This window comes from Tursiops truncatus, chromosome 15, assembly GCF_011762595.2.
Source record: "Tursiops truncatus isolate mTurTru1 chromosome 15, mTurTru1.mat.Y, whole genome shotgun sequence".
Classification (NCBI taxonomy): Eukaryota; Metazoa; Chordata; class Mammalia; order Artiodactyla; family Delphinidae; genus Tursiops; species Tursiops truncatus.
In genome coordinates this window covers 37,095,378-37,112,620 of record NC_047048.1, presented here as the reverse complement: position 1 = coordinate 37,112,620, position 17,243 = coordinate 37,095,378, and the positions used below count along the sequence as shown (strand labels likewise).

General features: G+C 63.1%; 1 protein-coding gene across 9 annotated transcripts in view; it reads left to right on the top strand.

Annotated features, from left to right (window-relative positions):
• The first annotated feature begins 5,540 nt into the window (after positions 1-5,540).
• Positions 5,541-17,243, top strand: part of BAIAP3 (BAI1 associated protein 3) — a 14,188-nt gene continuing 2,485 nt past the window's right edge. The window contains exons 1-27 of one of the 9 annotated variants that reach the window (XM_073792500.1): positions 5,541-5,660; positions 9,745-9,885; positions 10,140-10,227; positions 10,380-10,460; positions 10,782-10,889; positions 11,379-11,438; positions 11,570-11,636; positions 11,745-11,940; positions 12,189-12,233; positions 12,362-12,439; positions 12,551-12,653; positions 12,965-13,072; positions 13,165-13,260; positions 13,392-13,495; positions 13,735-13,855; positions 14,309-14,433; positions 14,526-14,814; positions 14,923-15,020; positions 15,124-15,175; positions 15,264-15,394; positions 15,550-15,673; positions 15,752-15,895; positions 15,988-16,080; positions 16,181-16,372; positions 16,452-16,520; positions 16,619-16,698; positions 16,767-16,875. In XM_073792500.1, the coding sequence (XP_073648601.1) occupies positions 9,755-9,885; positions 10,140-10,227; positions 10,380-10,460; positions 10,782-10,889; positions 11,379-11,438; positions 11,570-11,636; positions 11,745-11,940; positions 12,189-12,233; positions 12,362-12,439; positions 12,551-12,653; positions 12,965-13,072; positions 13,165-13,260; positions 13,392-13,495; positions 13,735-13,855; positions 14,309-14,433; positions 14,526-14,814; positions 14,923-15,020; positions 15,124-15,175; positions 15,264-15,394; positions 15,550-15,673; positions 15,752-15,895; positions 15,988-16,080; positions 16,181-16,372; positions 16,452-16,520; positions 16,619-16,698; positions 16,767-16,875 (2,892 nt within the window). In that variant the 5' untranslated portion in view covers positions 5,541-5,660; positions 9,745-9,754. Of the gene's footprint in view, positions 5,661-5,697; positions 6,036-6,066; positions 8,286-8,311; positions 9,886-10,139; positions 10,228-10,379; positions 10,461-10,781; positions 10,890-11,378; positions 11,439-11,569; positions 11,637-11,744; positions 11,941-12,188; positions 12,234-12,361; positions 12,440-12,550; positions 12,654-12,964; positions 13,073-13,164; positions 13,261-13,391; positions 13,496-13,734; positions 13,856-14,308; positions 14,434-14,525; positions 14,815-14,922; positions 15,021-15,123; positions 15,176-15,263; positions 15,395-15,549; positions 15,674-15,751; positions 15,896-15,987; positions 16,081-16,180; positions 16,373-16,451; positions 16,521-16,618; positions 16,699-16,766; positions 16,876-17,243 lie in introns of those variants that run through there. The other 8 variants (XM_073792502.1, XM_073792501.1, XM_033839704.2 and 5 more) reach the window with 8 other exon arrangements.

The window sequence follows — 17,243 nt, the reverse complement described above, 5'->3', positions numbered from 1 at the left end:
TCCTTGACATCCTCGACGCTGTCAGAGTGGGCCTGGGTCCCGGCTCAGCAGGAGGTGCCGAAGATGGAGCCGGGAAGTGGCAGAGGGGGCCGGGCCCGTGTCCTGCACCCCGGCACTGCCAAGGCGGGTACTTGGCCTCCGGGTCCCAACGAAGCCTGGAGCCGGCCTGCCCTCCCACCCTGAAGACCCTTGCTGGGGGACCCCTGCACCTGTGGCTCCGGCCCACAGACCCAGGGGCAGGATGATCCCCATAGGAGCTCGAGGAGGACTGGTCACCCGGGCCCCTGGTCAGGAAGGGCCAAGGCTCGCCTTGAGAAACATGTGGCCTGGCAACAGGATCGTGGTGGAAGTTGGGGGCCCCTGAGCCCACAGCACCTGTGGCTCAAGGTCCCAGTGCCTTCCCAGCTCACTGAGCTGGATGTGTCGAGCTGCTGAGCTCCCAGTTTGATGTCCACAATGTGTTGGGCACAGAGGGCCTTCGGGGGATCCAACGGGTTGTGTATTTGTAGCCTCTCCCAGAATGTCTTATTTTGTAATGACCGAACTACTCTTAGTAATAGTTATACATGTATATGGTTAATATATATGGAAATTCAATATATTTTCTAGTTAAAGCATTCTAAAGTAATCAGTGTTTCTAGCAAATTGTCGTGACTTCGGCTAATGAAATGTCCTTTTGTGCCACAGTCCTTGGCTTAACAAAGATGTGAATCTTGTAACACAAGAACTATGAAATGCGATGATTCTGTTTCTACTGTAAGGGAAGAGCGTGTGTTCCCAGCATGAGGCGCCTAATAATTAGTAAGGAATTGTGGGCTATAGATTAACCACTGTATCTAAAAATCCTCTAATTAAAATATTTCCACTAACTGCCGCCTGCAGGGTGTCCTTTTCCTGCTCCGTCTGCACAGGCTGCTTCATGCTCGGTGTCAGGGGGGCCATGCTGGCCAATTCCAGGGTCCTGTGCTGCTGGCCCAGGAGCTGCTGGAGCCGCCTCCTCCCTCGGCTTCCAGCATCAGATGCTCAGTGACCCGCAAGTGGCAGAGGGTGACATTCCCTAGAGCCAAGGTTGAATCCCCCGGTCTGTGCCTCTGAGGCTGGGGCGTGGGCAGCCAAGGCTGGGCCCACATCCTGCACTGACCCCTGGCCCTGTCCCCTGAGTCTCGCCTGTACCTCCCTGGCCTACTGGAGCAGGTTCCCCCCATGGGGACCTCCTTCTCACCGCCAGGGTGGACCTCCCTGGGGCACCAGGATGCCGTCCTCATGGTGCCAAGGTGCCTGTGAGCCCTTGGCTCAGACGCTGACCAGGCCCCTGGGACACTGTGTCCAGGACTGGCTCGGGCCAGGCTGTTACATGGGTGCAGAGCAAGGAACCCAGCGTTGGGGCTTCTAGGAGAACTTGACCACAGGTAGGACAAGCTGGGAGCCTATCTCCCCAGGAACCACTCTGCCTGGAGCCCAGATAGGCTCCTGGATGGGCTCTGGGTCCCTGGGGGTCCCCCCCGGCCTCCCTGGACTGTCCTGGCCGAGTCAGCACCGTGTCCTCACACCTGCCCGCCCCCATGAGGCCACCTTGCTCCCTGACCAGGCAGCCCAAAGCCCTCCTACAATACATCAGGCCCTGCCTCCAGTTTGAGCTTGCCATGGCGACGTGTTGCCAGGTTGGAGGGCCCCCGAGCACTGACTTGGGCCGGCTCCAACTGGTCTAAGTCAACTCCAGCAGGGAGGGGCCCAAGGAGTGCTGGTCCAGATCTGCCCCCAGCCGACCCTGGTGCTGAGCCTGGGGGTGTCCTGCCTCAGTGGTCAGGAGGCTCATCTGGAGGCCTCCAGACTACTGTGACCCCATCTGCAGAGGCCATGGGCCTGGCAGAGGAGCTAGAGCACTGGGTCCCATCCACCCTTAGTTCCTCAGACCCTACGGACTTTGCCACTTGCCCAAAGCCTCGGGCCTCAGTCAGGAAGCTGTTTTATCTGAGCTTTTAGAAGAAAATAATGAGGGAGCAGCAAAAGAAAGTTACAGGGCCCCAGCCTGGGTTCCTCCCTCCCAGCCTCTGCTCTTACAGGTGACCCATCCCAAGGGGGTTTTTCTTGCCTTGAGGAAGGAATCAGGGGCCCCAGAGCCAGGACAAGTGCCTCGGCCTCCTGTGTGCAGAGGGATGTGCGTGGAGGAGCCAGGCACCTGACCCATTCCCAGCTCTGCCGCCGGTCGCCTGGGCCTCACGCAGACCTGCAGAGCCCTGGCTGGGCTGCTGCTCTGTCCCCACCCCCAGCCCCACGAAAACCTCGGGCCTGAGGCCCCAGAGCACCCAGCCTGGCACAGGCTCCACCCGCACAGATGCTGGCAGCAGGACCCCCACTGGGCTTCTGGTTAAGTGCCCCAGGCAAGGGGTCACATGTGGGCCAGACCCCCTCTCAACTGGAGCCACCACTTCTGCTGGCAGAACCACCCAGGACAGCACAGGTAATGGGACAGATTCCTGCAGTCCCTCAGGGTCCTCCAGCCCAGGGCAGGCAGGGACGCTGACCCGAATTCCCGGGCTATGTGCCTGTGAGTTCCCTGTGATCCACCTCCCTTCCCGCTTTTCCTGCCATTGTCCTCCGACAGGTGCTATGGGGGTCAGAGAGCTGTGGGAGAAGCCTGACTGCTAGGAGGCTGTGCCTGCAATTCCAAGGGCTGCCACCATAGGGCGTGATTTCATGCATTATTAAAAGTGATGGCAGTGCCCTGGACTTACCAGGATGCCTCTCACCTCTGAGGCCCCTTCTCCCTGCCCGTCAGCAGCCATCAGAGTGTTTGCCCAGAGCCTGGTGCTTTTCTCCTGGCCCTAAGAAGGAAAAGCCACTCACCCTGTCTTCCAGACCCTTTCCAGCTGGAAGCTCCACGAGTAAACCCACCTCCCCACAAGACCCACCGAGCCCTGATCCCCATAGTCAGGGTGTCTTGTGCCCTAACTCCTGTGCATGCCCCGAGCTGCCCCCTCACAGCCCGTCAAGCTCAGAACCGCTGTGGGGGGCCTGGGGCAAGGGGGCCAACGTAAATCCTTCAGCTCAAGGCCTGGGGCACAGGCACAGGGCAAGGGGCATCCCTCCCTGTCCTCTACTGGCTGTGGGATCGCACAAGGATGAGCTTAAACCTCCAACCTGCGGAGGCCAAAACTAAGTCCCTGAAGGAAAGAGACCCTCCCAAGGCCACTGGAGGGTCCTGGGCAATGGTGGCTCCAGTTCCCATCCCCCGTGGACTGGAGGAGCTGCAGCTGACTCTAACCAGCACTTGCTCCGCGGTAAGGTCATCCCCTCCCCTTGCTGAGAGGTGGGCTCTGCTGCTGCTATCCCCATTTTACTAATGAGGGAAACTGAGGCCCAAGGCAGTGGAGGAGTGTGGCAGGGCAGGAGTCTGACCCAGGAGGTTGGGGGACAATGAAGGGGTCGGCACGAACGGGACCATCATTCCCTCCCCAGGAAATGTTTGTGGAGGGAAGGACCCTGAAGATTATGCTTTCCTGGGGAAACAGAGGCCCAGAGTTGGCTTTGGGACCCAGCCTGTTGCTGTGTAGCCCTGGACAAGCCCTTTCCCCTCTCTGGGCCTCTCTGGGCCTCAGTTTCCCTACCTGCAAAAGAGAGTGGTGAGGCCTCCAGGCGCCCTCTGCCCCGACAGGCTGCGTGGTGTTAGTCTTAGCGGCTGGTGCATCTTCGTGACGTCGCTGGCCCCCAGCCCCTTAGCTCCCCTCAGAGCTTGGGATGGGGGTGTGAGTAGGGGCCCCCTCCACTGGCAGCTGCCCCTCCTAACTTCCTGTTTACAGCAGCTGCAGGCTCTCCTAGGCTCTCGTCTCTTCACCCCAAAGCCATTAGGATCACCATGGCAACCAGGCGGTGTTTGTTCCAACAGGTTGGCAGAACCTGATGCAAGACTGCAGAGGTGGGGGGCATCAGCTACAAGACCCTGGCTCAGGACCTGCCAAATCCCCAGGGAAGGACATTAGCTGCCCCCAAACCATTCCCACCCCCTGCAGAAGGAAGCCAAGGGGCAGCGGGTGGCATGGGATCCAGGCCCCTCCCCTGCTCACCTGACTCATCTGTCCCAAGCCATTGTGCATTTCCTGAGCACCCCCTCCCCCATCTGCCTGGCTGTGCTGGGTCAGGATGGAAGCAGGGCCTAGGGCCAGAACTTCCAGAAGGAGAACCCACCCTTCAGTGCTGTCTCCCACTCTGCAGGGCTGTCTTCCCCGAACAAGGTGGTTCTGTGTCTTATCCTGCACAGACAGGCACGCATGGCATGGCTGTGAGTCTGGGTCTAGAAATTGAGACAGGTGGTAGCCGCATCCTGGGGCGAGGGGAAGCACCTGGTCTCCTCTGGACTGGGGAGTGAAGAAAGCACAGGTGGGCTGCCTCCCAGCATGCAGCTCTGTTCTGGAACCCTGCTCCTCCAGACTCTGGCCCTCTCCTAAGTTCAGCTGACCCCTGGCCTCCCCAGCGCCAACTGTCTTTTGCCTCTGGGTCTGAGCTGAAGTGGGTTCCAGGTCTGTCTGTTCCCCATCTGGCCTGGAGTACCTCCATTAGAGACGAAGTCTCTGGGGTGAAAACTTATCCAAACCACAGTCTTGATCCCCAAGTAAAAGGTGCTCTGAGGGTCCAGCAGGATCCGCCAAATGCAGGGAAGGCGCTCTGAGGGTCCAGCAGGATCCGCCAAAGGCAGGGCTGGGATACAGGGACCCTGTGCGTCTCTGACAAGTTCAGAACCTCTGAGCAGCCCCCAGGGTTCTCCAAGTGTGGTGGGAGGAGCCTCAGATGATGGGGCCCCAGCCCAGACTTTGGGAATCAGCAGGTCCCGGGTGGGCCGAGCAATCTGTTTTTACAAGCTCTCCAGGTGACCACGGTGCGGTGGAGGGGCACCGAGGATGGGCTGGGAATGGCGCTAGAGGGGGTCCAGCGCATGACGGCGGTTCCAGCCAGAGGGGCAACCCAGCAAGCGACCCAGGATGGGCCATGGGGTTCGGTCACCCCAACAGGTGATCAGGATTGTTGTGGGCATCCCGGGTTGGTGCCTGCAGCACCCCCTTGCCCCGGGTGCGGACTGTCCCTTCTGAGAAAAGCGATTAGGCCCGCGGTGGAGGAGTCCCCAGACCAAGGTCCGCTCCATGTTTGTGTTGGGGACAGCTCTGGGCTGGTAGGGCGACTTCGGAGATGACTGCGCAGGCTTTCCAGAAAAGTCTGCGCTGCGGACCCGGGCATATCTTGTTCCGTTTCGGCGACTCTGGCTTCCCTGGGGCCCCCAGGAGGGGGTCCTGACGCAGAGCAGATCCTGCTCCCGCGCTGCACCCACCTGTGGGTTGACTGACAGCCCCGAACCCCGCCCCTTGGGGGAGGGGGTGCCCGGCAGAGCACGGGGGTCGCGGGGATCCTCGCCCGGCGCTCCTTGCGGCGGGGTCGCGGTGGTGGGACTCAAGGGAGGCGGGGGCGGGGCGGAAGCGAGCCCGGAGCGGCGGGGCGGGGCGGGGCGAGCAGACCCGGCCCCGCCCCCGGCCCCTGCAGCCGCTGCGCCCGCGCTGTGCTGTGTGCTCTGGCAGCTGCGAGCGGTTGCGCAGCCAAAGCCTCCCCGGAGCCGGTGCCGAGCGCGGCGCTCGCAGGAGCACTGTCCCCACTTCTCAGCCACCCGGCCCACGGTGAGTGCCGCGGGCTCCCGCCCGGCCGTCGAAGCTCGGCCCGGCGCCCCACCGACGTACAGGAGAGCCGCCGGTCCAGCTCCCGCGCCGCGCTCGTGGCCACCCCGGGCCCCGGGAGGTCGAGAAGACAAGCCGTCTGCCCCGGGGAGACGGAGGCCGGCGTGCGCTTGGAGGAGCGGCCCTCGCTGTTGCGGCCCTCGGAGCGCGGAAGCAGGACCCGGCGGGAGCGGGGTGCGCACTGCGCAGGGGCGGGGGGACCAGACCTCCCTGCCGCGGGGGGCGCGGGACTCCAGGACCACCGTCTGCCGGCGGCCCCCGGGATGCGCAGGGTGACCCCGCTCCTACCCGGCGCGCCAACCCCGGGGGAAGCCGCAGGTGGGCCGGGGCCGAGGACCTCCCCGCCCTGCTCTGAGACGCTCCGCGGGGGTTTCCCAGCCAACCCTCCAGGGAGGAAGACGCCCCTAGAGCCCAGTTCCGTCCCCCTCCTGCCGATCCTGGCAGGACCCCTTGCTTTCCCCAAATCCCTCCAGACGTCTGGGTGGGTCCAAAAAAAATACACCCTCACCAGGTTTCCAAACTGCCCCAGAACCGAGCGCCCACCAACGAGAGAAGCACCCCGACAGAACTGGGGGGCCTGAGGTTCTCACGGGGAGCTTCGGGAAGAGGGGGGACGGGAGGAAGGGGCGAGAGGGGATGTCACTGAGAGAAGTGGGAGGGAGGAACGCCGCGTGAACAGGTGAGGGAAGACAGGTAAGAGGGGGCCGGCCTGGCCAAGTGGGAGGGGACCTCGGAGGATTTCATTTTAAATGCGTTCATTCTAGAAGCATCTAGCTCGCCTCAAGCTTCAGAGCTCTAGGTCCACCTACAGAGTTGGTTACAATACAGATTCCCAGGTCCTTCCCTGGGGATTAAGTGGGGATGAGACCCTAATATTTGTAATGGGCACGCTAGGTGATTTGCAGTGAGGCACTGCAGCTGTGCTGTGTGCAGGGGAGCACTGTGTGCAGAGTCAATGAGGACAGGGAGAGGTGGGAGCCAGAAATCCTATAGGAAGAGTGAGGGGGGTCAGGTGGGGGCTGGGCTGGGAAGAGAAGACCAACAGGGCAGCAGGGACAGCTAGCTGGTGGGGCCAGACATCCTGCCATCCCCTTACACATGCCCACGGCGGCATCAGTGGACCCCCGACCCCCAAGTCTCCAGGGACTGATTTCAGTAAGAAGGCCCCAGCGCCCTGAAAGTGTTTATTCACTCCAAGGGTGGCCAGCTAGCCACTAAGGACTCTGACTAGAGAGAGAGCTGGCCCTCCAGTTCAGCTCAGCTGCTCCAGACCTACCTGCTTCAGTGCCACCCCGGCTCCCCAGTGGGCTAGCAGGAGACAGCTTGGCTTTGAGCCCTGGGCTCGAGGCCTGGCTCAGGGCAGCTCACCCCAGCCCTGGGATGTGAAATGGGACAGTGACATCCACTTTGCAAATTATCATTTCCCATTCAACCCTGGGCCTTGGGCACAGCCCGGGAACACGGCGGGCCTGTCACTTTCAGCTGGGCCCGGTGCCTGTGTGGCGTTCAGCTCCTTGGCCCGCGTCACTTTGTTCGTTGGATAAATGGGAACTGGTGGCCAGGCATACGCAGGGGTATAGGCATGTCCTGCTCTGAGCTGCCGGCCAGACCTGGGACCGAGAAATGGAGAGCTCAGGAAGGAGTCCCATGGGGCCCGTCAGACAGATGGGGGGGTCCCCTGCAGCCCTGTACCCAGCTCACTATGCCCTGTACAGGCTGAGGGCCCCTGCAGCCAGTGACTGCTTCCTGGGGGTCGGCCACATGCCCACTGTCAAAGGCAGCTCTGGGGGAGGTGCTGGCTGGCTCCCAGGCTGTTGGGTGCAGTGAGGTCATCACTGCTCAGGCGGCCCAGGGTTTCCAGGGGAACAAAGGGAATTTCTGGGCTCTCAGGATGAGCCATCTCTCCTGGACCCCTGCACCCAGACGCCACTATTGCCCCATCCTGGCAATGGGCTGAGGAAGGGAGCAGGGAGGGGCCGCGCAGCACAGGGGAAGGCCAGCCCATCTGGATGGACCCCAAGACTCAAGCCGAGCCAAGAGCTTAGCGCTCGGACACCAGAGCTGGGGAGATCTCGACTCCATTCCGGGCCTCCTGCTGGCTCTGTGGCCTTGGGTGGGTTCCTAACCCCGGGACCTCAGTTTCCTCATCTAGGTGGGGGAGCAGAGTGGCACCCCCTCTCCAGGGCTGGTCTGAGGATTATCAGGGGAGGTGGCCTGCCTTGCCTTGAACATTTCGTTCTCACAGAGAAAGCCCCCAACCCTGCAGCTCAGGCCACTTGGCTCCTGCGTCATCTTCATCTCTGGGAATGTGAGCCCTGGAGCCCCTGTCACATGCAGACGCAGCTGGCGGTTGCCGTGGCAACAGCTAAAGCAGTGGCTGCTCCCTGGCTTTGGGGGTCTGTGGGGGGAGCAGCCTCTTCCACTCAGCTAGAGAGGAAAAGGGGGCCTGTGACGCCTAGCCCCCTCGGGACCTCACTGCCAGCTGTAGGGTGACAGCTTCGGGAAGTGCGTGCAGAGGCTGCGGAGCCCCCATCTTGGGTAGAGCCCCCCAGGGGCAGGCGCTGACAGGTATGGTGGGGGGAGCTCGTGGGGGCTGAGCCACCTGCCTTCCCTGTCCCAGCTCTCGTGTCTGGCCAGATGAGACCCTCTGAGCCCAGTGTCCCCTGGGCCCCACAGGTCCGGGGTTGGAGGATCAGGGAGCAGGACGAGGAGCTAAGAGCTGGTGGGGGGTCGCAGACCAGGGATGGCAGCCTGGGCCCACCCAGAGACAGACCTGGTTTGCTCAAAAAGTCTGTTTAGGACCCACAAGGTGGCAGGCGTGCCTGGCCCTGGCTCTCCCAGCATAGCATAAGAGTCCAGGAAGGGGCAGCGCTGGTAAACGGAGACTTGCACAAGCACAGGCCCAGCCCCTGAGCCCCGGGCACACAGGGCAGGGGCGGGTCTCACCTGGCTCTCACATTGCTAAGTGCCTGTGAGATCAGGGCAAGTAGAGTTGGATCTGGCTGGGTCCCCATTTCCTATTTTGTCAAATGAAAATGGCAGGCTCAGGCTGATGTGCCTGGCCCTGTGGGGGTGGGGGAGTGCTCAAGAGTGGACAATGAGGGGACCCAGACAGTGGGAAGGCCCCCAGGTGGGCCGAGGGGAGCACGGTGTGTCCTGCACAAGAGGCCGGCAAGCTTGGGGCAGGGAGCCCGAGTGGTGGCACCGAGTGGCAGAGGTGGCCCGGGAAAGGGTCTTCACTTTGCCCTGATGGTTTTCAACGGGGGAACAGAAGACCACCCTGGGGATCCAGGGGGCCCAGGGCCGGAGGTTGTTGCCTGACCCAGGTGAGAGGCGGGTGCCTGGGCCAGGCCATGGGGTGGAAGAGGCAGGCTCAGGGGCCCTTGGTGGCTTAGCTATCATCTTGCCCTTCCCAGCGGGGTCTGCAGGGGACACTGAGACCCCTGGAGGACGTGTGTGGGTGTAACAGCAAAGGCTGGTCAGGCCGGGGGAACTGGAGTTGGCAGTGAGAGCCGCTTGCCCCTCAGGGGCATCCCAGGGCCTAGCCACCTGGACAGGAAGGTGTCCCCAGAGCAGGGCCTACTCCTCTTTTGGCAAGTGTGGGTTGTGGGGCCACAGCTCCCGCTCACTCTCCTGTCCGGCTCCAGTTGCCCATGTTGCCATGGCAACTGAGCCACCATGTAGCATCCTGCCTGGAGCAGCCCAGATACCACACTGGGACGGAGAGGGATCCTCTGTGTCGAGTGAGGAATGGGCCCCGGGCATCCCCTGAAGCCAGCTCAGTACTTGTCATTCTGGTCTGGGTGGCCAGAATCTGTGGGAAGGGATAGGGCTTGGACTGAGCAAGTCTGCAGCCCTGTGAGGGGCTGGAGCCCATGACCCCAGCAGTGGGCACCTCTGAGCAACGGGGGACACCTCAGTCATTGCTCAGGGTGGCATCTGATTTGATCATTGGGGACAGTCTGGCAACACCAGCGAATGAGCAAGTGGCCCGACCGGAGGTTGTGGCTGTGCTCTCTGCCCGCAGGCTACCCACCATGTCCACCTTGCTGGAGATCAAGAGCAGCGTGCTCAGGCAGGTGCAGGTGTGCCCGTCCTTCCGCCGAAGGACTGAGGAGGAGCCGGCGAGCAGCAGCACCGAAGTGCAGGAGCCTGCGGCTGGGGCCTGGTGGGTACCCCACAGCCTGCTCCGCATGGTCATGGTCACCTGCACCGGGCCCCCCTTCCTTCGCTGACCTCACACACCAGCTGCCCAGCATGGCCCCTGGGGGAAGCCCAGGAGGCTCTGAACCCAAGGCCATGGGAGGCATCATACCTCACCCCCAGACATGCAGAGACCCTTGAGTCGTGTGGGCCAGCACGTGCCGTGAACTGTAGCTTCAGGGAGGGTCTGCTGACCCCGAGTCTGGGCTTTCTTGGCAGGAAACCCGGAGATGGTGTGGAGTTCTTTGCCCAGATGCGCCTCATCCTGAAGAAGGGGGAAAGCAGACAGGGCCTGCCGTGCCCCGAGGTGCGGATAGCACGGGCACTGCTGCCTGGCATGGGGTGCTGGGCCAGGCCTCCCCACCTGCCCCTCCGCCCTCCACTCCCTCCCTCCCTGGAGCACTCTGCGCCCCACTGGCCCCGGGAGCCACAGAGGCCCTCACCCGGTGCCCTTCACAGGTCCTCCTGCGCAGTAGCTCCCCAGCCCCCACAGAGCCCGTGGACCCCAGCCGTGGCCTTAGAGCCCTGACCCAAGAGGAGGTAAGGGGGAAGGGGGCCTGGCCCCAGGAGGGGCTGTAAGTACCTCTGTGTGCCAGACTTAGGGTCTGGGGTGGGTGGGCCAGGCCTCCCCATGGAAGCGAACAGAGATCAAGGGTGAGGAGGGACCCCCAATGGAGGGCCTGCTAGGTGCAAAGGCACAGAGGCAGGGATTGGGCTCTGCCAGTGGGAGGAGCTGCTGGGGGCTGGGCACACAGGGTGGACTCGAGGAGCCTGAGACCCCCTGTGTCCAGAGCCCGGGGCTGAGGAGAGACAGGGACAGGGTGGCCAGGACTCAGCATGTGCTCCCCTCCCCACCTGCAGGTGGAGATGCTCTATGAGGAAGCCTTGTACACAGTCCTTTACCGCGCAGGGACCATGGGCCCCGACCAGGTGGATGACCAGGGGGCCCTACTGAGCTACCTGCAGCAGGTGAGCCCCATTGGCCCCACCCACCCTCCTGGCCTGGCCCCTCCCCATCTCTGGGGAGGACTGAGACACTTTCCCCCACGTGCTTATGTCACTATCACCTGAAGAACACACACAGATTTGCCCCATGTACACAAGGCACACACACACACATGCACAGGCAGACACAAACGGGCTGATAGGCATGCCCAGAAAGATGGAGTGATGGACGGACACACAGACACATTCAAACAGAAGAACACAAAAACAGATAGATGAACACAGAGACAAATATAAACAACACAGGAAAGGACAGGTAGACAGATATAGGACATACAAAGAAAGATGGACAGACAGACACACAGAAAAAAAGTAGAAAGGACAAACCAACAGATGGACAGACACCTTTATTCCTCACTTGTGTGTGCTCCCCCAACCCTGTGAGGCCCCCAGGACAATAGCCAGCCCTGCTTCAGCGGTACCTGGGCCCTCACACCTGCCTGCCCTGTGCAGGTGTTCGGTACCAGCCCCGAGCAACATGCTGAGGCCATGGAGCGTGTGAAGAAGGCCAAGGTGAGGCTGCTGCCCACCTGGGCAGACGCTGACCAGCGCAGTGCTCGTGTGCAGGGGCTCAGGGTGGAGGGGGCACAGGGCTGGGTACACGCTGAGCCCCGAGAGGCCCTCACACCCCCACCCACCCACAGGCTCCCACATATGCCCTGAAAGTCTCCGTCATGCGTGCCAAGAACTTGCTGGCCAAAGACCCCAACGGTGAGTGGGGTTGGCTAGCTCAGCCGGGACATTGGCTAGCTCAGGTCTGGGGGTCACGGGAGGGCCTGGGGTCAGGGGTCGGGGGCTGAGACACCTGCCATGTCCCAGGTTTCAGTGACCCGTACTGCATGTTGGGCATCCTGCCGGCCTCAGGCACCCTGAGGGAGCCGGGCCCACACAAGGAGCAGCGCTTCAGCTTCCGCAAGGGCAGCAAGCGTGGTGGCCCACTGCCGGCCAAGTGCATCCAGGTCACTGAGGTCAAGAGCAGCACCCTGAACCCTGTGTGGAAGGAGCACTTCCTCTTGTAAGGCCCCTTGTCCAGCTGGATGGCAGGGTGGTTGGGCAGGGTCTGCTGCGGTGCCAGGCTGGTCCTGGGGTTGCATGTGGCAGCTGTGCCTGTATGCGGTCTCAGTGCCTGCCCCAGGGAACTGAGAGACTGGTCCTATGCCCATTTTTCAGAGGAGGAGACTGAGGCTCAGAAATGGTCCCTGCCCCAGCTCCGGGCAGAGGATCACCTGGACCCTAAAGGGTATCTCTCTGTTCTCCTTATAGTGAGATTGAGGATGTCAGCACCGACCAGCTGCACCTGGACATCTGGTATAGGCCCCTGTGCCCTGCAGGGCAGGGGATGTGGGCGCCTCTGGTCTGGGGAGAGCGGGAGGGGGCAGTCAGGGCCAGGCTGGGCTCCAGACCAGCCAGGTACCCCCACCTCGCCCCACCCTTAGGGATCATGATGATGATGTGTCCCTGGTGGAAGCATGCAGGAAGCTGAATGAAGTCATTGGCCTAAAAGGCATGAGCAGGTATGGCAGGTGGGACCCTTGTGCTCCTGACACTCACAGCTCGGCCACGGGGGCCAGCAGGTGGTGGCTCCTCAGGGACCTCAGGTGTGACGCCCACCCTACCGCCCCCAGGTATTTCAAACAGATTGTCAAGTCTGCCCGCACAAATGGGACAGCAGGGCCCACGGAGGACCACACCGATGACTTCCTGGGGTGCCTCAACATACCCATCAGGGTGAGTGGCTGTCGGGGCGTCACTCATGGAACACCTGCTCATGGGTGCCCCGCCTTCCTGCGATACCACTGCTGGCTATGTCCTGTGATTCCCCCAACAGTCTCCCATCTTTCTGGGGCTGGGGGGGCACCATGCTGGGAGGAGTGGGGGAGGGACAGCCTCCAGGGGTCCAGGCGCCCCTAAGCGCTCCCTGTGCTGGTTACCCGTGTTCAGTGGGAAGCGGAGGCCTGTTTTCTCCCCACGGTCCTGCAAACAGTCTGTGCGGGAGGAAGAGGGAGGCAGAATCGCCAATCTGAACCCCCTTTCCCCAGGAGGTGCCCGTGGCTGGTGAGGACCGCTGGTTCAAACTGGAACCGCGCTCCAGCGCCTCCCGCGTGCAGGGGGACTGCCAGCTGGTCCTCAAGCTGATCACCACACAGGTGGGAAGCCAAGGGGGACCCCCGGCCTGCGGCCCTGCGCCCCAGCCCATGGGCTTGGGCAGGGCTGGTGACCGGCGGGCCCTGCGTTCCAGAGGGACACGAGCATGAGCCAGCGCGGGCGCTCGGGCTTCCTGTCCTACCTGCTGCTGCTCAGCCGTCTGCTGCAGTTCGAGCACCAAGCCGAGGAGGTAGCGCCGCCCTCGGGCCCCCGGGGCAGCCAAGCGCGGCGTGGGGAGGGTGAGAGGGGGAGGCCGGGGACCTGGGGGATGAGAGGGGATGGGGGTCTCCCGCCTCCACCCACACCCGGCCCGTCCCCCAGCCCAACTCGAGCAGCTGGCGCGGTGAGCTCAGCGGGCCTGCGGCCACCGTGCTCTGCCTGCACGGCGCCCAGAGCAACCTGTCGGCGCTGCAGCTGGCTGTGCTGTGAGTGGGCGAGGCCGCGACGCAAGAGGGCAGGGCCCCGACGGGGCGGAAGGGCGGTGGGAGGGGCGGAGCCTCAGCGAGCGAAACTGCAAGTACATGGGCGGGGCCGTGTCCCGAGGGGCGGGACACTGGAGGGGCGGGTCTCGGAAAGGGGCTGTGCTGTGAGTTGGAGGGGCGCCGGCTTCCTCCTGGTCCCGGCCCCAAGGCCGCTGCCCTGAGCCTGGGCTGGGGCCCCGCAGGCACTGGCAGGTCAGCAGCCGCCACCATCAGACGCGCACCCTGGACTACGGCTACCTTCTGGGGCTGCTGGAAGATATGCAGGCACACTGGGAAGAGGCGGCCTCGCTGCCCCAGGAGCAGGTGGGTTCGGCTGAAAATGCTGTTTCTGGGGGGTGTGCTGTGGAGCTGCTCGGGCTGGGGCAGGCAGGGACGGCCAGAGTCCTGCCCTGGTGGGATGCACAGCCTGCGGGTGCGGTAGGTGGTTAAAAACAAACGGACAAACTGCGGGACCTAGGAGAGGGCACGTGCTGTGCGGTCCCAGGATCGGGTGTGCGATACCTTGATGGAGTCCCGAGCAACAGAGGGAGTGGGCCAGCTCGCAGGAGGCACAGCTGGTGGTGCAAAGGCCCTGAGGGCGTCTGTGCCTCCAGGGGGAGCTGCGGAGGCAGGGGCTGGAGAGGTCATCACTGCAAGGCCAGTGGGGTTGGAGGTGGTGGTAGGGAGGGTGCTCCTCAGGGCAGAGCCTTGTAGACTGGCTGGTTCTGCCGTGGAGCGGGCACTCAGGAGTCAGTTCTTAAGGGCCCTGTCCCCCAGGAGGAGGGACTGGCAGACAGCTTCTCCGCCTTCTCTGAGTTTGGGCTTCGGTTGCTGCGCCAGCTCCGAGACTACTTCCCTGCCACCAACAGCACAGCCATCTACCGCCTGGAGCTGCTGTTGAAGTGGGTGCAGCCGCTGGCACGAGGGGTGGGGGTGGGGTAGGGGTAGGGGACTGGGTGGGGCACCCCCAGTCAGTGGGTGACCGGTCGCCCAGGTGTCTTGGCAAGCTGCAGCTCTTCCAGCCTTCCTTTGAGATCTGCCCCTTCGAGACGGAGCTAAACATGGACATTGCTGCTGCCCTGAAGGTGTGTCTGGTAGCTTGGTCTGGGCTAACTGCTCCGGTCCTGCCCGTGCCCCTGCCTCCGCCTGGACCTGCTGTACCACACACACTTTATTGTCCTTCTTCCCTCCCACCCACCACGCTGCTTTGGCGGCTTCCCTTGCAGAGAGGGAACCGTGAATGGTTCGACAAGCTCCTGAACTCCCAGAGTCCTCGTGAGCAGGTGTGACTCAGGGTGGGCATGGGTCAGGGGGAGCAGGTGTGGCTCAGGGGAGGGGGGGGCAGCATGTGGGTGCAGGCCAGAAGGTCAGTGTGCTGGGCTTCCTTGCAGCCGGGGCCACAGCGCCTTGCAGGGCTGGTCAAGCTGGCTGACACTGTCTACGAGGATCTGCAGTCCTGCTATGGCATCTATGCCAGCCTCTTCCACAGGTGGGGCCAGCGCTCTCCCTGCTGCCCCTGCATCCAGCCCCTCAAGTTCTGCCGCTGGAGTGGGGAGCAGGGAGAGCAGATGTCTGAGGTGTGTCCTTTGCAGCATCATCAAGATCGACTTCTTCACCCTCACCTTTCGGCAGCTGGAGCGTCTGGTGAGGAGGTCGCCTGGGGAGAGCCCCCTGGCTGGGAAGGGACCTGGGTTTCCTGTTGTTGGCAGTCTGACTCCCCCCTCCTGGGCAGGTGGCTGAAGAGGTGTGGGTGCTGACGGAGGAGCTGAGCCCGAAGATGACCCTCGAGGTGGCCTCAGGGCTTTTTGAGCTCTACCTGACCCTGGCAGACATCCAGTGCTTCTGGAGCAGCATCCCGGGCCGGTGGGTGTCCTGCCCCCCACCTGTCCTCCAGTCTGCTCTAGGAGGACTCTGTGCAAGAGACTCTCCTCGGGGCCTCCTTAGGCTAGGAACCTGGGACATGTTGGCTCAAGGTGTCTGAGTTGGGGTGAGCTCTGACTGCTGGCCTCCCGCTGCAGGGACAGCCGCTCCCTTGCCCTGGCTGGCATCCATGCCCCATTCCTGCCTGCTGTGAAGCTTTGGCTGCAGGTGCTGCGGGACCAAGCCAGGTGGAGGCTTCAGGGAGCCGTGGATGTGGACACGGTGAGTGAGCACCTAGACCTGAGGGTGCTGGGCTCATCCAGGGCACCCTCACAACCAAGGCTTCCCCCTGCTTCCTAGCTGGAGCCCATGGATTCCTCCTCCAAGCACAGCAGCTCCGCAGCCACTGCAAGCCTCTGCTTCAGCCACATCCAGGAGCTGTGGGCCCGCCTGGCATGGCCAGACCCTGCCCAGGCCCAGGGGCTGGGCACCCAGCTCAGCCAGGTGGGGACTCCCGAGAGGAGATCGGGGTCTAGAGGGGCAACAGGGCCAGGGGACATGTCCCACAACTCCTGAGCCCCCATCTTCCACCCCAGGACCTGTGTGAAGCCGCCCTCTTCTACACAGAGCTGCTGCGGAAGAAGGTGGACACTCAGCCTGGGGCAGCAGGCGAGGCAGTGAGCGAGCCAGTGAGCCGACGGGCGGGGAGGGGCCAGTTGCGGGGAGGAGGAGGCACGGTGGGGCCACCACCTGACTGCCAACCCACACATGTCCGGCACACCTCCCCAGCTCTGCGTGGTCCTCAACGACGTGGAGCTCCTGCGCAAGGCTGCTGGCCAGGCGCTACGTGGCCTGGCGTGGCCGGAGGGGTCTCCAGGGCTCGAGGGTGTGCTCCCGCGCCCCCTGCTTAGCTGCATGCAGGCCCTGGATGAGGACCTGCAGCGGGAGGCCCGAACCGTGACAGCACACCTGACCTCCAAGGTGGGCAAGGATGGTGGGGCGGGACCTGGCTGCCCCCTCCCTGCACCCCAACTTGGTGCTGAACGCCGTCCTCCCACAGATGGTGGGTGACATCAGGAAGTACGTGCAGCACATCAGCCTCTCGCCTGACTCCATCCAGAACGAGGAGGTGAGTGCCTAGCCAAGGTGAGGGCTTGGGCATGGTGGGGAATGCGTGTGTGGGGTGGGGGTCCAGGCTCAGTCCCAGCCTGAGGACCCTGCCTGCAGGCCATGGCCCCGCTCCTGAAGTACCTGGACGAGAAGCTGGCTCTGCTGAACGCCTCGCTGGTGAAGGAGAACCTGAGCAGGTATGGTCCCGGGCAGGTGGAGCAGGGCTGGCCCAGTGTCCAGTCACAGATGCCGAGTGTCCCTACAGGGTGCTGGAGGCCCTCTGGGAGCTGCTGCTACAGGCTATTCTGCAGGCTCTGGGCGCAAACCGTGACGTGTCTGCTGACTTCTATGGGCGCTTCCACTTCACGCTGGAGGTAGGGCCATGTGGAAGAGCCCTTCCTGCTGCAGCTCCCAGTTCCTGGCTCCCCGCAACCCCAGGCCCAGGGCAACAAGGCTGCTGACCCTTCCCAGCTGCCCTGCTGCACCGTGCTGGGATGCCAGGCCCTCCCTGGACACCCCTCCTCTGGGAACCCACCAGGGCAGCATCTCCTTCCCCCAGCCCACCTGTGTCAGAAGCACCTGGACCACCTGTTAAGACAGCTATCTGGCCTCAGGCACCGACATTTTCCCAAGCTTCCTGGGGGCTTCTGATGCGCCCCAGGTGTGAGTGGCTCTGCCCGGGGCTCCCGAGAGCCCGAGCTGGGTGCTGCTCAAGTCTCCATTTGTCTCCACTCTCGGTCCC